At 43.2% G+C, this 24838-nt stretch overlaps 1 protein-coding gene across 2 annotated transcripts in view; it reads right to left on the reverse strand.

The window, feature by feature from the left end:
- CLCN1 (chloride voltage-gated channel 1) overlaps nt 1-24838 on the reverse strand; it is a 41435-nt gene that overhangs the window by 4272 nt on the left and 12325 nt on the right. The window contains exons 7-18 of one of the 2 annotated variants that reach the window (XM_086616757.1): nt 22663-22741; nt 20002-20127; nt 12619-12703; nt 10250-10351; nt 8398-8482; nt 7780-7929; nt 5087-5156; nt 3208-3318; nt 2867-3080; nt 2004-2137; nt 1625-1851; nt 1402-1507 (exon numbers count right to left, since the gene is read on the reverse strand). In XM_086616757.1, the coding sequence (XP_086472883.1) occupies nt 1402-1507; nt 1625-1851; nt 2004-2137; nt 2867-3080; nt 3208-3318; nt 5087-5156; nt 7780-7929; nt 8398-8482; nt 10250-10351; nt 12619-12703; nt 20002-20127; nt 22663-22741 (1489 nt within the window). Of the gene's footprint in view, nt 1-1401; nt 1508-1624; nt 1852-2003; nt 2138-2866; nt 3123-3207; nt 3319-5086; nt 5157-7779; nt 7930-8397; nt 8483-10249; nt 10352-12618; nt 12704-20001; nt 20128-22662; nt 22742-24838 lie in introns of both variants that reach the window. The other variant, XM_086616748.1, reaches the window with a different exon arrangement.

Consider the following 24838-nt stretch of genomic DNA (forward strand, 5'->3'; position numbering starts at 1 on the left):
AATATTCGTAGATCAGTGTCCCTGAAGAAAAAAAACTACTAACACAGCAAAAAATTCCAAAGCAAGGGATAAACTGCTGTTGCGAGAAGTTTCTGCAGTCCACAAAGGGAATGTGGTTTGGGAGATGAGTATGGAAAGGGGAGATGAGGATTTGGAAATTGCTTCAAAGACAAAACATATTACAGCTTGAACGTGGCAGGTACAAAGGGGTGAGGAGTCCATGGGTTGTGCCAGCAGTATAATGACGGGAACGATAAAGACTTCAGAATTATTCTCCCAGGCAGGACAGTCAGGAATTAGCAACGAGGAGGAGATGGAGTTTGGTGCTGTTGTGAATTGAACGAGGCTGCGGAGGAAGGTTGGTCAGAAACAATGACAGCTGTAAGCCAAACTAAAAATTATGGCAGGGAAAGCCTCATGAAGTCACCCCTGCTCCCCTTGTCACTCCTGGGTCACTCAGTACTGGCTTCATGTAAAATGTCTCACACACCATCCTTGTTTTGATGTGATTCTTTTCCTGCTTTATTAAGGAAGGTGGATGGCTATCCCACCACTCTACTGCCCTGGAAGCATAAAGTGGATTTTCCTATGCCTTGGAGGTTTAGTCATACATGAGTGGTGTTAAGAAGGTGCCATATGCTCTATTACATGCTAAGGGGGAGGTGTCTAAAAGCACGAGCCAGAGCCCTGTCCTCTGTAGTCATTCTCAAGATTGGGCTACACCTCTGCGTACTCACGCTCTGCATGTTTCAAGTCACATGGAAGAAAAAAAAAACGCACCGTCCTGCATCAAATATACATGATATACGAATCCAAAATGAGCTATGAGTACAGTCTTGGAAGCAAAGCTAATCTAGGATGGGGTGGCACATAAAACCCGCAATGCATCAGTATTTGTCCATCATATTGATGTAGCTGAATCAAAAAGATGCATGTCCAAGGGAGAAGCTGTTCAGTTTCGGAGATGGCTGAGCAACAACAGCCTAAGCTACTCAAAAACCAAGTACAGATGTTGTAGCTCTCAGGCTGCTTTTCCCAGGGAAATTAATTCACGAGGTGAAGGAGGCAAGAGATGGGACCCTTCCACGCAGACTCTCCAGAAAACGTCCGAGGAGATGTTATTGCAAAGGCTGAGTGGGGAGTACTGACAGAGAGAGCGCAGCTTGAGTGGACCTACTTTTGCCATGCTGTCCGAGTGATCAGAAACAGAAGATACTTCCAGGTATGTCACACTGCTGTTGAGGTGCTTTAACAAAGTACCTTTAACACAGCAACAGCGGCCAAAGCTCCTTCTCCCAGTCTCTGGGAAATCAGCACCTCGCACACGTGCACGCACACCGCTCGCGTGCAAGCTTCCACAGGCTGGCTAGGATGTGGCTGAGATGCCAGAAGTTACCATACCTGGCAGTTGCTGTGCCTCCAGACTTTCAGGCATTTGTTTCAGAGGGCTTGTTGGGCCGTTGGGCTCCTCTAGGTAACTGGGAGTGGGACTCGGGGGCCAAGGCAGCTGTTACAGAAAGGAGAGAAAATGAAGTCCACCTTGCGTCGTTTCTTTCTCAGCCCCTCCAAACGCCTTACTGCTGCTTAAGTCCCTCACTGCAGTCCCTCCACTGCTTTCCCTCACCTCTCCCTTCTCATCTGTGTCCTCATCCTCATCAACGTAAGGAAAAGATTCATGCTTTAGCTTTGGCAGGGTTGCCCACGGTCCCTTGCTGTGCCCATCGTAGGGTGCTTCAGACAGCTTCTGCTGCTTTTCTCTGTTGAGGAGCCGTCTCCGCTCTGGGCTGATGTGTCTCTGGAGGAGAGCCTGCAGTTCAGATCGCTCTACGGACCCCAGGAGGATCATGGTCTCTGCATAACACAAAGCAGAGGAGCCATGAAGCGCCTTCAAGTTTTTGAACGTCCCCTGCCACACACTGCCCTTCCCTCCCTCCAACATCTCCTCTTTGGCTCTTCAAGCTGAGACAGTCTCCAGGAAGGATCCGTTAATCCCCATTCCTTACCTGGTGAGTCCACCAAAGGCAAAGTCTTAACAGTGGTGCTTTGCAGTAGGGTTTGCAAGTCTCGGTATTTACAGTTGGAGGAAACGAATTTCACATCTTGGACCATAATATCCTCAACAAAGATATTGTATTTGCTGTGAATTTGGGGACAATAAGGGGAAGAGTTAGCATATTAAAAACGTCTAGCTGATCAATTCCTTAAAGAAATACATAAATGCCCTCTTCTTTAAAAAGTGTTCTCAATACAGTTGCTAAATAATCTGCTGTGAGAGTAACCAAAGAGGACTTCCCAACAGGATCAACACAGATGAACTGGATTTCCTTTACAGTTGTTTTCCACTCCATAAAATACACACATATACACACACACGTATGTATAGGTGTTTTATATATACATACCCACGTATATTATATATACTAGAGAGAGGATGACATGTATATGAATAGCTGAGTTTTGTTTCAAGCAAAATATCCAAATAAAATGATATTTCAAACATGTGCTGGAGGAAAAAAAAAAAAAATCCAAACCTCACTGAATTAAGGAAAAAATGGAAATGAGACATTTGATTTTTAAATTTTTCAACTGAAGCGATTTGGTGATATTAGTAGAAATTGAGTAGCGTTGCAGATTATTCAAACCTACGCTTTCAGTGAAAAAAAGAAGAGGACTTCTCTCCATTTCTGTTTACAAACCCTAATTCTACTCTGCCACTTGTTTCTTCTCACTGCAGACCTATCGTGCCTTTTTATTTTCCTTGTAGTACTGTCCCCTTTTCATGACCTTTTATTCTCCCATGGTCTCATCCTCTTCTGCTTTATTTCTTTGCCCACTTCCCACCTCCACCTCTGTTTCCCTACTCTACCTTATGTGATTCCAGCCCAGGTCTGGCAGGTAGGGCAACTTCTTCACCTGGATGATGCTGTCATAGAGGCTGGGCTGCAGACTCTGGGCCACCATGTTGGCGAGAATGACAGCCACCATCATGGGGAGAATGTGAGAGATCTGACCCGTCAGCTCGAAGCAGATCACAGCAGTGGAGACAGTGTGGCTCACCGCTCCTGTCAGAGCTGCTGCACCTTCCCCAGGTAGGGTGGAAAAGGAATAGGGAGAGAAGACGACTGTCACGGAGAAACGGCACGTCATGCCAACCAGGAAAGTCATGGGGATGGGACTAGGGGAAGAAAAAGAAAGATGGAGACTCACCAATGACAGCGTATCCTCCAGGTAAGATTTGATAAAGAATACCATCAAAGAGGATCCCGTTGGGAAAAAGCGATGCCATGATTTCTCCAATCAGACGCCCAAACGCAGCACCTGGAGAATATCACTGACAATTATGGAATTAACCTCTAAGGAACACCCAGTGTGTGCTGTGCAGCTGTGTTGTGCAACCACCTGAGTATTTTCTAACAAAAACAAGATCAAAACTTACATTAAAGTGACACTGAGGACTAGAGAGTAGTTCTCAGTTACAAAATACAGAAGTTAGACTCCAGGAGGAGAAAAAAGTACTAAGATATGTAAATACAGTTGACCCCTCATTCTTCTACTTGGGCACCGCAGGCACAGTGGTATTTGTGATTCCCAGGTAGGAGGAAATATTTTCAGAATATGTACAATGTCAGTCCAGACCACAGTTGGAGCCCTTCACACGCTCATTCTATGAATGTCCAAACACTAGAATCACAGCTTACAGAAAAGTTTAGATGGGAAGGGACTTTTGGAGGTCTTGTTCTGACCACTGCTCACAACAGGGTTAATTTCAAAGTGAGATCAAGTCATCCAGGGCCTTGTCCAGACAAGCTTTGAAAGTCTACAAAGATGGAGATTCTCCAGCCTTTCTAAGCACCTTAACCAAGGAAGCAATTTTTTTTCTTATAGAATCACAGAATGGTTTGGGTTGGAAGGGACCTCAAAGATCATCTAGTTCCCACCCACCTGCCATGGGCAGGGACACCCTCCACTACACCAGGTTGCCCAAAGCCTCATCCAGCCTGGCCTTGAACACCTCCAGGGATGAGGCATCTACAACTTCTTATGTCCCATCAGAATTTGTCCTGTTACAACTTGTGCCTTTACCTCCTCCTTACTACGTGTCTGTAAAAGGAGTCTTTCTATCCTCTCTGTCCCGTGCTGCATGAGGTGATGAAGGCCACTGTTAGAAGCCCTCTTGGCCTTCTCTTATGCAGGCTGAACAAGCCCAGCTTCTTCAGCTTCAGGCTCTCCTTGCTTTGTGCTCCAGCTCCCCAACAACCTCAGTGGCCTCCACTGGACTCATTGCACTTCATCAAAATCTCTTGTATTGGTGGACATGAAATGGCACAATGTTCCAGAATTGTGGCCAAAATGCTGAATGCAGGGAAATAACCTTTTTTTTTTTTTTGCCTTGCTGGCTTTTCCTACTACAGGCGTGTTTGTCGTTAGCCTTCAACTCTGCAAGGGCATTCTGCTGACTCGTCCAGTTGCTGCCTGCCAGAACCCAGAGGTCCTCAGCACACACCATTTCATTTAAGAGCTGTGGGTGCTTAATGCTGAGCTTCATAAACTTGTGTACTTTAGTCTAACGCAGCATCTCTGTCTTAACATTAGCATCCTATTCTTTGTATTTTTGATCTTGGAATTCAAACCAGTTAAAAACCAGTGAACTCCCGCATGTTACCCTATTTCAGGCAGAGGAAATGAATAAGTGGTGGATTACATTGCAGGTACTAGTTTTGAGGTTCTCTTCTAGTTGGCCTTCAGGAGCGAAACGAGCAACTACTACTAATTGTAGGATGGAAGTTTCTCTGTTGGTGAAAAGGCAGAGAAATTAGAAGTCCATGGCTCAGCGTGCTGCCCCACAGGGTGGCCTTCCTTACATAAAAGCACAGGGATTTCCTCCTCAGCATTTGGATTTGGGGGGTGGGAAAATGACAAAAGCAGAGACTCAGAGGCCACTATATGGACTGTTAACCAAGCTTGTCATAGTCATCAAGTGATGACTCCTCATCCACTAGAAGAAACCTACTGGGTGCGTATGCAATGTCTCTCTCATCCTCTCCACTTGTCAGATTACGTGCTGCGACACAAAATGGAAACTCACCTAGAACAAAAACAGGCATGAAGCCTCCACAGGGGATTGGCATCGTGGTAGCAATGACGGACATCCAGAACTAGAACAGAAGCAGAGGATGCAGTTTTTATGGAGCAGCCAATAGCCCACTCTATTGCCCAGCCTGTGAATCCATGAGGAGACACTTCTGAGGGATCTGGCAGCTCAGCCAGAAAGTGAAGGGTAAAAGGGCTGTGGAGTGTGAAGGGGAGCTGGAGGAACTCTGGCAACACACCAACACTGACACAGAGGACCTGTGGGCAACTGCTGTGATTGCAGGGAAGCTGAATCACCAAGGGGATGGATGAACACGAGAACTCCTTTGCCTTGGACCTCAGAAGCTGAGATTTCCTACTGCTCCAAACAAAGTAGCTTTCATTAGAACAAGGTTGTCAAAATTTCACAAACTCAGAAAGGTTTCAGTGCAAAGGGAACTCCAGAGGTCTCTCCCCCAACTCCCTGCTCCCAGAAGGAGCTAATTCCTAAGTCAGATTGGTTTGCTCAGGGCCTTATCCAGGAGCGTTCTGAACATCTTGAAGGGTGGAGATTTCCCAGCTTTTCTGGGCATTTGTGCCACTGCTGACCTACCCTCAGGGACAAACTGTCATAAGTTTCCTTTATTTTAGCTTGTGTCTGTTGTCTCTACGTTGGGCAAAATGATAAAATCCATCCTGGTACTGCTAAGACCAGTTCAAATGCTGACTTTGCCCAGTGTATGTAGACTTCTTCTGGAGGCAACAGCCTAATCTTACAAATACCTCAAACACTCAGACTTTCTCAGGCAACACGACAGGAGATTTCCACAGTTGAGGGCAACATGGAGAATGCTGCTGCTTCAAAAGCTTGTACAAAGTAGTGTACTGGCAAGATGTCCCTTGCTGCAGCAGTGTCATCCACAGGAGAGAGACAACTATGGTCCAGCACATCAAGAGCAATACCTTCAGGTATTTCAGGACCATATTCTCCTCAGAGTGGGCAAATCCTTCCTGCTGAAGGTCCACCTTTGAGGAGGTGATGCCTCTGCAGACATTGTAGCTGTAGATGGATAAGATACTAATCTGTAGACAGTTTGGTGAGAGGAAATCCATCCAAGACAGCTTTTCTGCTGTAACTCTCATAGGATGGTTGGCATAGAAGGGAAAATGAAGTCAAGATACAGTCTGCCATTTAGGAAAGCCCTCTACAAAGGCAACAAAGAGCCAGCAGAACAACATTTCTCAGCCCACAGAAGAGGAACACGCTGTGAGGATGGGTTGGACCATCAGTTTGATACTGGCTGTTGCTCTTCAGCCATTTGAATGGCTCTTCAAAGCCATTTGAACGTTCCAGAGAAGTTCCTGGCTGGCTAGAGGCCAGCAAGCTGCAGAAGTTGAGTAGTGCTAACTGAGCTCTGTCTTTGCAGTACCAAGCCCAGGCCAAATGTGAGCTGAGATTAGAGTGCAGTGGGGAATCAGGCCGGGTTTTGCCCAGAGTTGAAACAGCAGTTGCTTTTTTAGGTGGTCTATCCCAACTCTGAATATATCCAGAAAAAAATAAACTGCTTGGAGCAGTTATCTAGTGAGCTGAGAAAGCCTTTAGTCAATGGAACGAGGCCAGTGAATCCAGTGTCTGAGGATACAGCTCTTTCAAAGGAAAACAAATGGACTCAGGACAAATAGACTATGTAGTCCATCTAAAAAAAAACCCTCTTTTATTCAAGTAAATGAGACCTTATCTGTCAGCACACTATAATCAGAATTATCACAGAAGCAGAACCCTTCGCTGCCTGTCAGAAATTCAATACAGCGTTTTAATTTAGGTGGAATCAGCTGTGTCAATCCATCATTGATGTCCATTCCTGATCGAGCGAAATGTTTGACTGATATTGCAAGGTGGCCTCAGCTCTTTTGCAACCGAGAAAAATCACCGTTTCTATGATATTTTTACTCTTTTATCTACCTCCCTCCCCGCCCTGTTCTTAGGAAAACCTCTTTCGTGCTACTTGTATTTTGAACATTGGAATAGAATGTTTTCTTCTTTCAAATCTCTTCTCTTGCTCTGTCACGTATCAGTTACACAGCTGATCCTTGCAGAGGCTGAACAGTTGCAACTTCCACGGGCCACATCAGCTCAGAACATTTAATCTGCTGTTGCTTTCCGAGGAGTGAGCAAAACTTTTTGGCTGCATTTCTCCATCAGGTGTCAATACTGCTAACAAATCCTTGAGGCTCACACAACTATAGATTGTTCTTGCATATTCTTACTTGTCACCTCTCTGTAGTCAGGAATATCAAGTAGACTCTATCAGACTCTATTTAGACCAAATATAAATGGTCTGAGAGTTTTTTACTCAATTATTTATTTTTATGGAACTTGAGAAGTTTTTCCTGATGTGGTCCTCCCTACCAACTACTACACACTGGGTACCAAAGGTCATTCAGCAGGAAGGATGCATGAGGAAGATGACCTAGGGAGCAGTGAAGGAGGTCACTATATTAAGGCCAGGAAACTGTTCCCAAATAATTTTGTTAATCTTGCATTCAAGGTTGGCAAAAATCATATCAAAAGATGTAAGAACCCATTGCAGTTGCAGTGCTTCACTCAGTACCCAACAACTCCTCATTGGCAGTTGACAAACTATTTTACAAAGGATCAAGAACATTCACTCCGAGTGGAGAAGGGTGATGGTGAGCTGGGTTTCCTACCTTCATGAGGAAGAAGAGCAGGATGATGATGAAGACACTGACTTTGGGATGGATCCAGGCAGCAGATTTCCCTAGGATCTGAGGGTCCCCTGTGTATTTTGCCCAGGTATAGTTATCAAAGAGAGAGCTGATGGCTTCCCGTGGCATCAACTAAACAGCAAAAAAAACCAGTCATGAGCCATGAGATTAGATGGAGTAAATATTCTGCCTCTGTTCCAAGGAAATGGAGGAGATTTTTACTTTGCTAAGTCATGATTATGAGACTTAATTCACATTTTAAATCTTAATTCTTTAACTCTTTAATCCTGATTTTAAATCAGGAAGAGAGATGGGACTTTACCTGAACTGGTGAAAGGATAACTACTTTTACACACAGTGTAACATCTTCCTTATTACTTGCTTAGGAGAGTGGACCCTTTTCAGGTTTTACATGAAGGAGACCATAGAATAGCAGAGAAGGAAATCATAGGAGATAGCAGAGATCATGAGCCTCAGAACACAGACTCTCCTCCCATATCTTTCTTCCCCTTTCCATGACATAAGGTTATCGGGGCACAGGGTAGGGGGAGACTGTTCCACAGAATTGCACAGACTTGTAAATACACATCCCACTCTCACCTCTCCTGCCATGAACTGCCCAAATCCAGGAGGAAAGGTCACAGTTGCTATAAGGAAGGTTATAACCCCAGGGTATACGAGGCGGCTGAAAAGAAAGAAAAGTTTATTAAAATATAACCTCACATTCTTTTCTTGTAGCACTATCACTTCAGGACGGTGAATGCGATTTCTGTGAAGGCTCTCTGCCACATCTACATCCACAGCTTTGAAGTTCTGTTACTGGCAATTTAATGCCCTGCTCCACTGATCATCGTAGTTCAGAGGGAGTTCAACTGTCAACAAAACCATTTTTCCCATCAGAATTAATGTAATGGGAGGGATGGAGGGAGAGAGGGATGTACGAAACGCACGAACTCGAGTATGCGAGATGGGGATGGGTATTTACAATGATGTGTTGACCTGTTGTCAAAAGCCAGCGCCTCCTCCATTCGTCCTGATTATGCCAGTCTTGCTTCTTCATCCTCCATGCAATGTATCCTGTCCTAGTGTATTTAAATGTAGGGTTTTTTTATACATTTCTGCATGCATCCCCCCATTGCATTAATTGGTAAGAGAAAAACTGCTTTTCTTTCCGTGGGATTGGACCGTTACAAGTTTTGGGAAGGTGTTTGGTGGCCAGTGGGGCATGGCTGGACAGCAGGCTGAAGCCAGCTGCGTTTTCCTACTGCTGTGTCCAATCCCAGGATGGGTTTCTGGGTACACTGAGACTCTTCATGGGCACTAAGACAACATGAATCTAAGCTGCCTCCACATGCTGGACTGATACTGTCAGGTCTCCCCTGCAAATTACCATGTTCCCTACAGGAAGTTCTGGCTGAAATGCTGTGGTATTCAGGAAGACAAACTATAACCTCTAATTTCTTTCAGTCTAAGGACCTATAAAATTCTGAGAAATGAGTCAAAAGTTTAAAGTAAATTCCTACTTTTCAGGCTTTGCTTCACTTCTCTCTTAACTTTGATGGCTCTGCTGGTGCTTATGGGTAATGCTGCATAATGGAGAAAGACAATTTTGCTTCCACATAATAAGTTCAGTTAGTTTGAACTTCTTTTTAACTAGTGTTTTTCTTCTGCTCAGATCTGCAACTTGCTGAGAAATCTAGGTCCTCCACACCTCAACTTAAAAATTCTCATAGCATCAGACTTCTTCTGTAAAGAGACTCAAGTAATTTACAGTTAGACACCTTTTCTTCAAGTTATAACTTTGGAGGTTATAACTTTATTAGAGAGGGGGAAAAAGTATCCTCAAGAGTCTAGTAAAACCTTTAATGCTAAGATTTTTATTTTGTTTTGTGTTTCTTTTCCATTCTGAATTTCACACCATTTGGTCATTACCAGTTTTAGCTTTTGTTTCGTAAGGATGCAGTAACTGCACTACTGCAGCACATTCTTTACATTTTGATTTAAAAAAAATGTGATTTTAAAGACATAGTTAGATTTCAATTGCATTTCATTTTCTTAAAAGATAAACGATGCTGAATTTATTTTTTACAGATTCTAAAAAAAAACAAACAGAAGCAGCATGATCTTAAAAAGCATGATCATTGATTTTCTAATTAAAAACATTTTCTGTCCAACCAATAGTTTCACTTGTCTCTTTATGAATATTACAGAGTCTCCCTTCCAAATCAAGAAGCTATTTGAAACTATTGGAGCTGATCGAGAAGAAAATTGAGTGCAGAACAAATTCTCTTAATGTTTGCAGACATCTTTCATAAAATTTCAGTTTCTCCTATTTTTACTATCTTACACTTGAAATAGTGCTACTAGCTTCCAGAAAGCATTTGTTACTATCCAATACCAGCAGGGTATAAAAATCTAGTCCCTAAAGGGAGTTATCTTCAAAGGCACTCACTATTTGGTGAGAAACTGGCTCAGAGCCGTATGACGCCGGATGCACAGGACCACTTGGCGATTGAGATAAACGAAAAACGCTCCAAGGAATCCGGAACATATCCTAAAGTGGAGAAAAAGAAAGAAAATAACGCCAAAACCCAGATAATACACAAACTATCAACCAAGAATATGAGTTCAAGTGTTTTTCACCCTCAGCTGTTTATGAAGTCTTTTAAATGTCACCAAGAGACAACTCTGCTCTACTCCTACGGCAACTCACTTGAAGACCCTGACCCCCTGATGAAAGGGGAGTGATTATTTTGGACCTCTTTCCATTTTACCCCTTGAATTTTCTCTTGCTTAGAGGGAGAAATCTCATCTTTAAAAAAAATCTATAAAATAAACTATCAAAACAGTCTATAAAAAGGGATTGACAGATCTCAGTGGAGGTGGGTGAAGAGCAACTGGGTAAAGACCAGTACCATCAGACATCAGATTGGAACAGGAAACAGTAAAAATTAAGGGAGTTTAATTCAGCAAAATTATACACCTACAGCAAACATTAAAGGTAATGGCAACTATTCTGCATTTAGAATTGGCAAAGGGAAATATTATTTTATGTGGCAAACAATCAACCCTCAATACTGAGGACAAACAGATGAGATTTTCATTCTATTCATTTTTTAAATTAATGGAATTTCCCTTTGTTACACGTTATGCAGGCTTTTGCCGAACGTCATGCAAAGATTTACGCACTTAAAAAGTTGTATGTTGAAAAAATCCTGCTTGATCATTTAAAAATTGCATAGAAACAAGTTTAAACTCAAGTCATTCACAGAGAAACATGTCCAATGAGCTTCTTTTAAATATTTTAAGCCAGCACTCTTCAGCACTACTGTTAAAACAGGCAATATAAGCCTAAGGGCTACACAGTGAACTGAATCTCTTTATAATACTTTATATTAAAAAAATAGATCCCTCTGTTCCTGCCTATCAGTTTTTCAATAACACAGAAGTGCTCCACCTGTGTATATTTTGCAAATTAACAACTTTTGCTGACACAGAAGAACAAGATCTACCTGTGACGGCGTTTGGGCTGGCTCAGTATTTTTGTCCTACCTGGAAGTGAAGAACTATGTTGGATAGAAAGAGAGGTCAACTTTGAGGCTTAATGTTAGGAGAATTTGGAGCATTCCAAGTTGGCATCAGAACTTTAACCAAGACTATTCAAGTCTTTAGCTTTTTTTTTTAAAAAAAATACCACGTTGGACACTCAGGAATTTGAAAGCATTTCACAGTTGTCATATACTCCTTTCCTAGCCTGTGATGTGCAGTACTGGAAAAAAAAATCTCTGACAACTGTTCAAAACACAATGACAAGAAGTTTTGCATTCTATCAGCTTTAAATCATGAGGATTACCTGTTTCCTTGCCAATCTAAACAAATAGATGCCCTCAAGTTCAGCATGCAAGTCTATTTAAGGAGAAGAACAAAGCTCCTGCATGCCTCATGTCTTCAAAGTATCTCACTTGAGTTCATATTCAAGTACATGAAGGCAGCCTACTAAAAAGAGCTGGAAAACCTCCTCTTGGGTCCACATCTTGCAACAGAATATGTTCCCAATGTCAGCACAGGTGTTTGTTCCTGCAGTGAATCCACTTCACCACTGCTCAGCAGTGCTTTCCTTGGAGCCTCTCTCAAGCTCTAACCCAAGACTTTTCCCCACAGCAATTCCAGACTCAGTTTTTCTCTACTATTTCCCAGTTCTCTTAAGTTCCTTCTTTCATTTCCCAAAATTTCCTCCACAAATGAAACCAATTCAGATGTCTCCATAAATAAAATAAATCTGACACTCATCTTAATAAATTAACCATTGTTCTCACTGAATCCAACTACGGCTCAGTTACCCTTGCCACCACGTTGAGTGTACCAACCTCTCTTGAAATGGATAACCATTCTGACCTTGTAAAAGGGAAACCTCCTGGTTGCATTTTTTTGCCCCATTTTTGTCAAATTAAAAGGCCATACTTGTTGAGTCAGTTCATTTGGGGATACCATCCAAACAGTTAAGGGGCCATTCAGTAAATGTATATCCAGAACCTAGACCAAGTTAGACTTACTTTTTTTTTTTTCTCCCCAGAACTTAATTTCTGAAAAAGTTCTATGGAAAGGAAATAACAACCAGCTTAATAATACCCACATTTCCTTCCTTACTCATTGTGTTACACGGACACCATTTCTGAAGGAGGAATCCCAACAAGCAGAAGCCTTATTTGTGACAATCAAAACGTCTAAAAGAGAGGTTTGTAACTGTTTTGCAAAAGAACTCCTGACAGAGATGAACACGAAAACCTTTGTAGAGTAGGGGCTGGGTTCCCAGGAACTTACCCTATTACAGCAAACGCTGGCAGCTCTTGCAGATCAAAGGGGAAATCCATGCGAAAGTTCGTTCTGAACAGGGCTGTGATGGTAACTGTGAGAGAAGAAGGAGGTAGAAGAGGAAAGGGAATAACGAGGTGGGAAGTTAAGTGCCATGAAAGCTAGGGGTAGGGACAGGGGAACTGGTTTATACATGCTCCTGTGTAGTTTTGTGACATTATCGTAGAATCATAGAACGGTTAGGGCTGGAAGGGACCTTCAAAGGTCATCTAGTCCAACCCCCCTGCAAGGAACAGGGATATCTCCAACTAGATCAGGTTGCTCAGGGCCTCGTCCAACCTGGCCTTGAACGTCTCCAGGGATGGAGCATCCACCACCTCTCTGGGCAACCTGTTCCAGCGTTCTACAACTCTCATGGTAAAAAATTTTTTCCTAATATCCAACCTGAATCTACCTCCCTCAATTTTAAAACCATTACCCCTTGTCCTATCACAACTGGCCCTCCTGAACAGCCTCTCCCCATCTTTCCTGTAGGCCCCCTTGAGGTACTGGAAGACCGCTAGAAGGTCACCCCGGAGCCTCCTCTTCTCCAGGCTGAACAGCCCCAACTCTTTCAGCCTGTCCTCATAGGAAAGGTGCTCCATATATAATTATTATATATAATATTATATACAATATTACAGATTGGCAGGCTGCTCTGATTTTAGTAGAACTTATTTTTAAGCACTCACAACCCTGGCACTCTAGAGAGTATAGGTTTGTTTTCAGAGAATGTATGCATTTTTTTTTTAGCTACAATCCCAGATTTGTAAAGCGTTTTCTTTTCTTTTTTTTTTCTTCTACCATCCATTCTCTAGAAAATAAAAACTCTTCCTACTATACTCACTGACTCCAAAAACTCTCTTTTTGAGTGAAGAAGAAGAAGCAGCAGCTGTATCACAGCTGTAACTGCCTTCTAGAAACAAAACTCAGATCCTCTCTGAAGTTCTCTCTGCAAAATTGTTGACTGGTACCAAAAGAATGAAAGTTGTAGAAATCTGGGATGGAAAAGATCAGCTAAGCCCCATCTTCTCCAGTTCACCTCTCCTGGTAACATTGCACTGCTAACATGACTCAGATGTTGAAACCTGTCCTGCTTTTACCTCGAGGTACCTAATTGTGTGGAAACAGTAAATACCAACAGGTGAAGTACAAATTAGCAATCTAGGTAATTAGCAGAATGAAAATGCAGCTGAATGAAGATGGATATAAATCCCAGCTTGCTCTGGATGAAGGAATCATTTGCACAATGAGGAAGGAAAATAAGTAGTGAAAAATCTAGCTTTATGTGATAATTACAGGAGGCATTAATTACTTGTTAATTGGTCAGACAGGACTAAGTTTAGAGCACTGATTTAATCAAATCTCTGTGGGTTGCATTACGTAAGACAGCTAAGCCTAACTGCTTGCTACTATTCCAAATGGGAAGATGTTACTCCCTGCTTCCTCACTCCATTCCTTCCCTCCTGGTTGCACTGTTCTCCCCTCCCATCAGGCCCACTCCAACACATCTCTTCATTGACACAGACACATTGGCAACACAGAACTTCACTGAGTTCTTTCACCTCGTTAAAACCTACCCGAAAAACCATCTCCTCTTTTCCTGCCTTAGTCCTCTGCCAGGGAAAAGAGTTGAATGGAGGGGGTCCAATGGACACAGAGATGGTACAAGAGAGGGGGAGGAGAACAGTCAGGGACAGAAGATGGTGAAAAGAAGGATGTCCTTTTTTTTGTTAGATCAGTCCAAGGAAAGGCTCATCTCAATTTAGTTTAGGAAGCAGACAGTCCAAGCCACTAAATGACAATGCATTAAAAAGTACAGCAGGGCTCACTCTCAAAGAGTTTTGCCACAGGTCATCACAGAGATGACCAGAGCAGAGGGAAACAGTCACAGCACTTAGTCTGAGTCTTTCTGGGTTCCCTCTCTACTCCCACAAGACAGAGATTTCTACAGAAAGATTCATCCCACCTATCTTAATCCTCTTTCCCGAGTGACTTAGGCATCCTGAAACTGAATGGCTTAGCCCTTTTCTCTCCGTTGGCTACAAACTCTACCACTTTAGAGCAGCTGTCCAACTCTTACAAGCTGAAAGTTGTAAGGAGTACAAAGAAATGAGAAGGTCTAGTTACTGGGAAAGTCTATTTAAAAAAAGCTTTGAGCTTTAAAGTAACACAGAGCCATGCGTGGAAGTGATGAGAAGGAGTAGGAGTAAGGTGAAGTGTAAAACACTATGGCAAATAAGATGAAGGCTAGGGCCACGAAGATGATGCGAGGGCTGGAGCACCTTTCCTATGAGGACAGGCTGAAAGAGTTGGGGCTGTTCAGCCTGGAGAAGAGGAGGCTCCGGGGTGACCTTATAGCGGTCTTCCAGTACCTCAAGGGGGCCTACAGGAAAGATGGGGAGAGGCTGTTCAGGAGGGCCAGTTGTGATACGACAAGGGGTAACGGTTTTAAAATAGAGGGAGGTAGATTCAGGTTGGATATTAGGAAAAAATTTTTTACCATGAGAGTTGTAGAACACTGGAACAGGTTGCCCAGAGAGGTGGTGGATGCTCCATCCCTGGAGACGTTCAAGGCCAGGTTGGATGAGGCCCTGAGCAACCTGATCTAGTTGGAGATATCCCTGTTCCTTGCAGGGGGGTTGGACTAGATGACCTTTGAAGGTCCCTTCCAGCCCTAACCATTCTATGATTCTATGATTCTATGACATGGTAAACCAGAAATCCTGCAAATTGCAGAACTCCAGTCTTCCGTGATTAGCAAACAGGGGCCAAAGTTGCAGCAGCCAAACAGAGTGGGCCAGATGTTATTTGGAAAGTACAGATAATGGTATGATGCCAGCCAGCAAAGCCATCAGTATCCAGAAGCCAGCAAGGATTTTGTGGGTCTAAGAAAGAAAAGAATTTTGGTGAGAGGCTACACAACTTATTTGCATCTGTCTGCTCTGATGTCATGGCTTCCCTACCTGCTACTTGGTAGCAATCATGCAGCTTAGAGGTACAAAAATGACAATAAAAAAGGTGTTCAACAAGCTTCAGACTTAGGCATTAAGGAATGAGAGGGATGAGTTATTTAAAAAAAATAATTCATCTTCTCTAATGAGCATCAGGGCTTCCAGGGGCTGAAGGAGGACCAATGTGTTTAAGAAGGTTGTGGAGCAACGTCGTGAAGTGCAAAGAGAGCTGTGCATTAGCACCTGGAAAACTGCTCAAATACATATAGATTTTAAAAGCAAGCACAACCCTGGAAATACCTGTTTTGAACCTCAAAGCCGAGGAAAAAACCCAGAAAGATAATTCAAATGAATAAAGCTTTGTGATGTGGAGTTTTTTTAACAAAACAGTGAAAACAGATTAAGGGGAATGGTATTTATTCAGATTATTAAGAGGTTGCACGTGAGGCTGGGGAGCCTCGTTAGAGGTCCACTGATCAAATAGCAAAAGGGAAAATGGTGTCATGGATCAGAGGCTAGACCAGAGAGAGAAAAAAAGTGAGTTCATGATGATACATGGCCATAGCATGCATGTAGCAGGAGTTGCTAGTCGTTGTCTTGGGGCCCTGTGGTGTTGAATGGATTTCTTCAGAAGTCCATATTGGAGCTGATTCTGTTTAACATCTGCATCAAGGTCCTAGATGATAGAATGCAACTCACTCATCAGTGACCATACTGAACTGGAGAGGGAGAAAAAAGGTGGTTTGTCACCTGGAGGGCTTCACTCAGACTGGCCTCCACAAACTGGAGGAGTTGACCAGTAGGAACATCATAAATTCAACAAAGACAAATATTTAGTCCTGCAGGTGGAATGGCAGGTGTGTCAGTGCAGCCTGGGGGCCTAGTGAACAGGAAAAGCTCTACTGTCATGCCAGTGGGTCCTGGTGCATCCGATGCTTAATGTGTGCTTTTGTGGACCATGAAAGCTAACCACACACCACGCCACATCAGCAAAAGCCCAACCAGGCTGTTGAGGGTGGTCATTATTTCCTTCTGTGTGGCACTGGTGAAGCCATATCTAGAAAACTCAGTACAAATGAAATGTTAAAAAACTGGAGAGAGTCGAGTGGTGAGCTCCAAGATGGTCCAAGGTGTGGGCACAGGGAGAGGCTGCAGAACTAGGTCTACTCAGCCTGGAAACAAGAAGGCCCAGAGGGGTTCTAACAGAAGTCTCCTCTACCTCATGGAGAAATTGTAAAGACACAGTTAAAGAAAAAGAGGCAATGGGCACAACTTCCAACACGGGAATTTTGTCTCCATATAACGAGCAAATGCCTCTCTTTGAAGAGGTGGTTCAGCACCGGAGCAAATGCCCAGAGAGGGAGTAGAAAGTTGCCAAAAGTAGAGAGCTCCGGGGGTCTCTTCCAAAGTAAATCTTCTTATGATTTCTTTATCTTCTTGTGAGACCCCACCTGGAATACTGTGTTCAGCTCTGGAATCCCCAGCACAAGAAGGACATGGAGCTGCTGGAGTGGTTCCAGAGGAGGCCACGAAGATGATCTGAGGGCTGGAGCACCTTTGCTATGAAGACAGGCTGAGAGAGTTGGGGCTGTTCAGCCTGGAGAAGAGAAGGCTCCAGGGTGATCTTATAGCAGCTTTCCAGTACTTAAAGGGGGCTACAGGAAAGCTGGGGAGGGGCTTTTTACAAGGGCGTGTAGTGATAGGACAAGGGGCAACGGATTTAAACTGAAAGAGGGCAGATTTCGATGGGATCTAAGGAAGAAATTCTTCCCTCAGAGGGTGGTGAGGCACTGGCACAGGTTGCCCAGAGAAGCTGTGGCTGCCCCATCCCTGGAAGTGTTCAAGGCCAGGTTGGATGAGGCTTTGGGCAACCTGGTGTAGTGGAGGGTTTCCCTGCCCATGGCAGGGGGGTTGGAACTAGATGATCTTTGAGGTCCCTTCCAACCCTAACTATTCTATGATTCTATGATTCAGAATTTTCTGTGGAAGACAGCAAAATCTGCACGTGATGCTGAATCAATTTACCTTGGTTAGAAGCAGAGATGACTGCCTAAGAAGGGCCATGTTCTATGTCGATGAATGCAAAGTAATACAGCGAGGGAAGATTATTGATAATTTAGTTTAACAATAACATTTCAAGACAGAGAGTTGGATCAATGTAGACAGCTCTAAGAAAATGGTCCTTTTGCCTTTTTCCTAACTGCAGCTGCTGGAAATGTGCAAAAGTTGCACAAAAGTGATACCATAATGCACAGTACTGCATTGCAATATTGTAATGCTTTCCAATAGATCCATGCAATAGCCACATCTGCTTGGAACTCGGATCATTTTATCTCGAAAATATCCTGGAATAAGACGGCAAATGCTTGCCTAAGCAGAAAAGTTAGTTCACATATTATGTGTGAATTTGCAATAGTTTACACTTTCAGCATGAACAGTACAGGTAGATGCACATAGTGCACATTAAGGGAAGAAGCTCCTTCCACGTTCAAGCACATTAACCCACCTCATACAAAGGTTTTCTTACTGGGTGATAATAACAGCCATATAGGAAACCAGCACAGACATCTGCTTTACTTCTGGGACTAGACAAGACTTCAGAGATTGTGAAGACATCAGAGAGGGGGCCTACAAAAACCCTTGCACCATCAAAGACTAGGCTTGCACCTTTCAGAAGGAAATGAGCAAGAAAAGACATGAAAGGTAAGTTAGAGCAGGCACGATAAAAGGTCATAAAATAATGAATGACTTTGCTAGACAAAAGTTTCTTCTTCCTTAATACAAGGACAAGGAGACTGGCAACACAGACAAAGCAAATCCAAAACTATGAAGAGGAATTATATTTCATGGACAATTGGATCATGGGACCTTTTAACCCAGATAGTCAATGAAGTGGAATGTAAGGAGCCGTTAATGTGGGTATTAAAGCTGTCTGGGTGATTTTGAAGAAGGGTTTATGATTAAGCTAATTTCTAATGATTTGGGAGATCAGGAAGGGAGCTCGAGTAGATAAAGATCTCTGGGGTGATCTTATTGCAGCCTTCCAGTACTTAAAGGGGTCCTACAGGAAAGCTGGAGAGGGGCTTTTTACAAGGGTGTGTAGTGATAGGACACGGGGCAATGGATTTAAGCTGAAAGAGGGGAGATTTAGATTGGATCTAAAGAAGAAATTTTTCACTCAGAGGGTGGTGAGGCACTGGCACAGGTTGCCCAGAGAAGTTGTGGATGCCCCATCCCTGGAAGTGTTCAAGGCCAGGTTGGATGAGGCTGTGGGCAACCTGGTGTAGTGGAGGGTGTCCCTGCCCATGGCAGGGGGGTTGGAACTGGATGATCTTTGAGGTCCCTTCCAACCCAAACCATTCTGTGATTCTGTGATTCTAAAGTGAAGGATAGGAGATTATCCCTGTCATCTGTCTTTGAATTTCTTACATTTTCCTCTGGAAAGAACAGAAAGATGTGTTTTTTTTTGTGATAGATCTGATGGTTGAATACTCCTTAATATGAGGCAGTGTTTCACTTGCAAAGATGTAGCCACCTTCTACATTCCAGTAGAAAGTGTAGTCACTTCCTATATTCAAGAGAATATTCAAGCCAAACAATGTGTTAGCACAAAAAAAAATCCAACCCTGTGAAGTCAAGAAAGATGTAAGTTATAGCAGTTTTAAGTAAGGGATCTGCCCACATGGAGCTCAGGTTACAAAACAGATCAAACTGTAAGAATAAAAGATAAAGACATCATAAGCAAGAAGTTCACAAAGAAATGGCAGCTTCTGCACCAGCTGGAACTCCCTTCCCACAGGATCTGAAAGGCTCTCCTGAACAAGCTTATCCTGTGCTATTTCTGTCTGCACAAATGTTTCACTGATGCTTTTCAGTTACTTGAGACGGTTATTTTTTCAGGACCTTCAGTCAGACCCTACCAATCCTGTGGCCTCCTAATCATTTTTTCATCTTAATTTTCTAGATTGTCCAAGCAGGCCATGGCATTGCCAGCAGAACGAAGCAGCACACGCTGTAGTACGTCCTACACCCTCTGTGATGGGACACCTCTGTGTTTGCAGTCCTGACATTATGCTGAGTAGAGGGCAAAAATCCCACCTCAGGGACCCTCCTGCTTGCTGAAGACTCATGTTGAGTCATTTTTCAGTGATATCCCTAGGAACAGGGATAGGAGTTTATAGGAGTGATAGGAGTTTATAGGAGTGATGGAATGATAGGAGTTTATAGGATTGATGACATAAGATACTTCCCTTTCTCTTTCCTTCTGTACTGCTGGAAGTCACATGGCATGGCAGAAGTTTCAAGCATCATACAAGGTTGTGGTTTTGAAGAAGATGGAAAATAATGAATGAATAGAGCAGCTTTTGTACAAAGGCAGTAGGAATGGCTCTTAGCTTACCCGCATCCTTGTTCCAAACAGCAAGGACTCGGAAAATGAAGGCACTAAAGGTAGCTGCAAAGAATCCTCTCCAATAATTGCGCACCGCAAAGTAGGTGGAAGTGACCTCGATGCTGAAAAGGACCCCTGGAAAGAGTTGGAAAACGAGCAAAGTTAAAATCAGAAGTGTAATGTTAGAAATATGAGAGAGGCTTTTAAATGCTCTTCTAGAGCAGTGGTCTCCACACCTCTTTGATGGGGCACCCCTACCAAAAAAAAAGATTTTTGAGCATAAAAAGGTTTTTTTATGCTCAAAAAAAGATTATTGAGCATCAAAAGATTTTTGAGCACCCCCAATATATGTCTATTATCTTCTAATATATGTCTATATTATTAAGTCATATTATTATATGACTTAAAAATCACATGCATGTACTACTGTACTAATATATTATGTACAATATAAAACATACGCCAAAAAAAAGAAATTAAAAAAGGATGAGATAAAGGTGAAATAAAATTTTAAAAATAAATTACTTATTAATAGAACAAAATATTTTTTTTTGTTGTCACTAAAAATATAAGGGCCCAACCAGTTGTCCTTGCAAACTAATCAGAAGGTGTTGAATGTTTAGATCTTTAACAAATGGGTTCAAAACCCACTGAAACTCTTCATCTGGAAGATTTTTAAACAGGTTAGAAAGTTCTGTTTTCAAGTTTTTAAAGTCTACAGGTATGAGAGTTTTTGTAGGTGACACACTTGCATTGTATTTGGCAACAAATTCACAAAACCTCCACAAGTTTCTTTTGAAAAGCAGTTACTTTCTCACCCACTGTTAAAACATCACTTTCACCTTGAAGGAATACCTCAAGTAGGTTTATTTTTTTAAAAAAAAGCTGCTAGGTAGCGTGCTTCTGACAAACAGTTCTCATCACAGAAAAGGTCAGCAAATCCAGAATACTGGTCTTTTTGCAAAAGAAAAGCGTGCAACTGGTTTTTAAATTCAACAGCTCTTTTAAAAGCCTATTGCCAGAAGATAACCAGCAAATGTCTGTAGGGTGCCAGGATTTTCATGGTCATTACAAAGTTATGTAAAGATTCTACTGTTTCCAGGTCTTGTTTTTAGGACACGAGCCACGTTGATGACACCTTTCAGCACTTTGTGCACGTCTGGCTCCCATTTTTTCTTGCTGCAACAGCTTGCCTGGGAACGATGCAGTGAATGAATTTCGGGTGTACGTGACCTTCCCATGAAATCCTTTCCTTGTGCCAGTCAAAGCAGCTGCTTCACCGGTCGTTACACTTAAAACACTTTAATTATTAGAAATTAGAAGTAATTCACTGTTGAGGATATAGCATCTCCAGTACATCTTTCCTTCAGTGGCTCACAGAAGGTGGCTCGAAACAGAATCTAGCAAATATCCTAAGCTCAGACGTGTTAGAAACATCTGTACTTCCATCCAGCTGCATGGCAAGCCTTCCACACCGTGTAATTTGTACTGATATTTGTTTCTTCAAATCTTCAGCAACGTTCTCTACGCATCTTCCACGAGCAATTGCTGACCAAGGGATACATTTTAGTTTGCCACCGTGTTGCTTTCTGCATATTATTTCACCCATTTTTATTGTGGCAGGAAGAACAAATGTTTCCCCAGTGGCACGTGGCTTTTTGTCTTTTTCTGTGAAGCAAGAAACCTCAAAGGAGGCTTCTAAACGTTTATCATTAAGTTCAGTGAAATTTGGTTAAAAAGTGTGGGATTGAATATCACGTAATTTGAAACATTGCTGAAAAAATTGTCGAGGTTTGTCTTCCTGTTCTGGATGCTTGGCTTTTAAATGTCTTGCTCATTCTGATGGCTTCATACCATCATCAACTAACTTCTCAAAGCACAATATACACTTAAGATGAGGTTCATCACTAACGATAGTGGATGCAAATCCACATTTAAAATAGCCTTTGATAATTTTGATTATTTTTTTTGGCCAGCCTCTTGTCAGACCTGGTTAAGAGCCTGTACTAGGAGCAGGGGAAGTGTCAGCTCTGCCATTTTCTCGTCGTTCGTCTGTGCTTGCGTGATGAGCATGATCTTCAATCCACGGGCTCTTTTTAAGCCACTTGTCCATTTTGTGGTTAGTTTGGTTAACATTAGATAATATAATCCATAAATCCACTTAAGTGAGCAGGCCTTAACTGCGATACATTGCAATGTGCTGCAGCCCTCTGTGTTGTGAACAACTCAACACCCAGGACACCTCCTGCACTGTATGTGACAAGTGGCCATCTGACATTTGGACCAAGGTTCATGTACTGAATATTAGTAAAGCTTAATTTACTTTTTTGACTATTCGTTTTAGATTTAAAAAACAAAAAAAATAGAAATACCAGCATTTCCTTCCCATACCCCAACGGATCTTCTTGTGCACTCCCTGGGCTATGCACACCCCAATTTGGAGACCACTGTTCTAGAGAGCCTTCCCCTCTGGCCTTCAGAAGGCTGACAACAGGTGGAAACAAAACTGCATCAGAGATGCTGGGGAGGTTGGTAAGCTGCTTTGTTCATAGAGGACAGATCAAAGATAACGGTGCAGAAAAGGGGGAGAGGAGAAGAGGAGGGAGAGAAGAGGACTAGGCAGGAGAGGATTTAGGTACCTGAGAAAAAGGAAACAGAACAGCCACTTGCCTCCAAGTGGTGTCCCAAAGCAGCAGCCGACCCCCACAGCGCAACCCACAGTCAGGACATCCGTGTAATAATATGGCTGCTACTGGTGAAAGAGACAAAGAGAGACAGACAAACAGAAGAAAGAAGGAAAGCAACCAGAGAGTGAGTAACAGAATTGGCAGGTGTGGCCACGTGCTGTCACCTAGCTCTGTCACCAGTCTCAGAGTTACAGCTATATTTATCTTACTTCTCCCTTTTGGATGGCTTTAAAATATTGGAAAGGTAAGACTTGGCACAAGACAGGCGTATACTTGGAATCACATCTTCAAGACACGCGGAGACGGCAGCATCTCATCTTTCATTGAAACATGCACATTTCTGTCACTGTAGAAGAAATGTCTCGTGGGAAGTCATAGAATCATAGAACAGTTAAGGCTGGAAGGGACCTTCAAAGGTCATCTAGTCCAACCCCCCTGCAAGGAACAGGGATATCTCCAACTAGATCAGGTTGCTCAGGGCCTCGTCCAACCTGGCCTTGAAGTCCTCCAAAGGGTGGAGGGCGCATAGGTATGTTTTACTCCCTCTAAGTATGTTTTACTCCCTCTCTTTTAATTTGGCAGGGACTCTCAGGATGCACACGTGCCAGAGAGTGCCTCAAAAACCCACCCTGTGAGTCCACATGCATGAGGCACATTCCTGTCCAGAACTGAGTGTGGACAGATGCTGAAAGTCCTGTTACCCTGGGTAGGTGAGTGGGAAACAGATCACCTAGTAAAGCATTGTGCTGTCCTGGCAAAAAATAATGATAATAAAGGGAAATGGAAGGTATAAAAGGTAGAGTCTCTCCCAAGACAGTTTTGGAAGACACAGAGCTGTTGGAAGGGAGAAAATGCTCTTCCACTCTTTCTACAAGATTTCTCCCAGAAGTGCCTGAGAATGGTGAAAGGTGAGTAGGTAGGTTTTATTTTATTTCGTCTAAATCCTAAGTGGTGTATAATATAGAATGATAGAATGATAGAATCATAGAATCATAGAATGGTTAGGGTTGGAAGGGACCTCAAAGATCATCTAGTTCCAACCCCCCTGCCATGGGCAGGGACACCCTCCACTACACCAGGTTGCCCAAAGCCTCATCCAACCTGGCCTTGAACACTTCCAGGGGTGGGGTATCCACAACTTCTCTGGGCAACCTGTTCCAGTGCCTCACCACCCTCAATGTAAAGAATTTCTTTCTTATATCTAACCTAAATCTGCCCTCTTTCAGTTTAAATCCATTGCCCCTTGTCCTATCACTACACACCCTTGTAAAAAGCCCCTCTCCAGCTTTCCTGTAGCCCCTTTAGATACTGGAAAGCTGCAATAAGATCACCCCGGAGCCTTCTCTTCTCCAGGCTGAACAGCCCCAACTCTCTCAGCCTGTCTCCATAGCAGAGGTGCTCCAGCCCTCGGATCATCTTCGTGGCCCTCCTCTGGACTCATTCCAGTAGCTCCATGTCCTTCTTGTGTTGGGGACTCCAGAGCTGAACACAGTATTCCAGGTGGGGTCTCACGAGAGCAGAGTAGAGGGGCAGAATCACTTCCCTTGACCTGCTGGCCACGCTGCTTTTGATACAGCCCGGGATATATCAGCGTTAAAAGCCTGTGTATTTGGTACTTTCTACTATCACGTGTTCCAAAAGTAGCCTGCTAGATCTCCCACAAGAGTTTTGAGAAAGGGCGGTCCTGTGGTCTGGTGGGAATCTGAGTGGCCAGGCTGAATTCTAAGACCAGAAGACCATGAATGTCTCTTTACCTGAGCAGCTGTTTGATAGAGCCTCAACCAAAAGGTGCCTCAAGGCTATCCGCACAACTCAACAGAAAATGGCCATGGACCCTTCCCTGATCCAGAACAATGTGTCCTTATCCTCAGCTTTGTCCTAGATAACTTCTGGGCTTATTAGTGCTCCTGTGGCCTTAAGACATAATCATGCCCAGAACAGGGATGGAGTTCAGTTGAAAGAGCCTGGATTAAGTAGTAGGAGGGTTGTGTTGTAGCTCACCAGCATGGTGATGAACAGCTTGAAACTGAGGGTATATGCAACAAGGCCTGCAGTATGGCAAGAGGTAATTAGAGTTGTTGGAAGGTGCAAAACCTGATGGGACAGTGTTGAAGAACAGTATGAGATGGAGAGACCTATAGCAACCGCTGAGAACAGCC

The sequence above is a fragment of the Tauraco erythrolophus genome, chromosome 1 (genome assembly GCF_009769465.1).
Source record: "Tauraco erythrolophus isolate bTauEry1 chromosome 1, bTauEry1.pri, whole genome shotgun sequence".
Lineage (NCBI taxonomy): Eukaryota > Metazoa > Chordata > Aves > Musophagiformes > Musophagidae > Tauraco > Tauraco erythrolophus.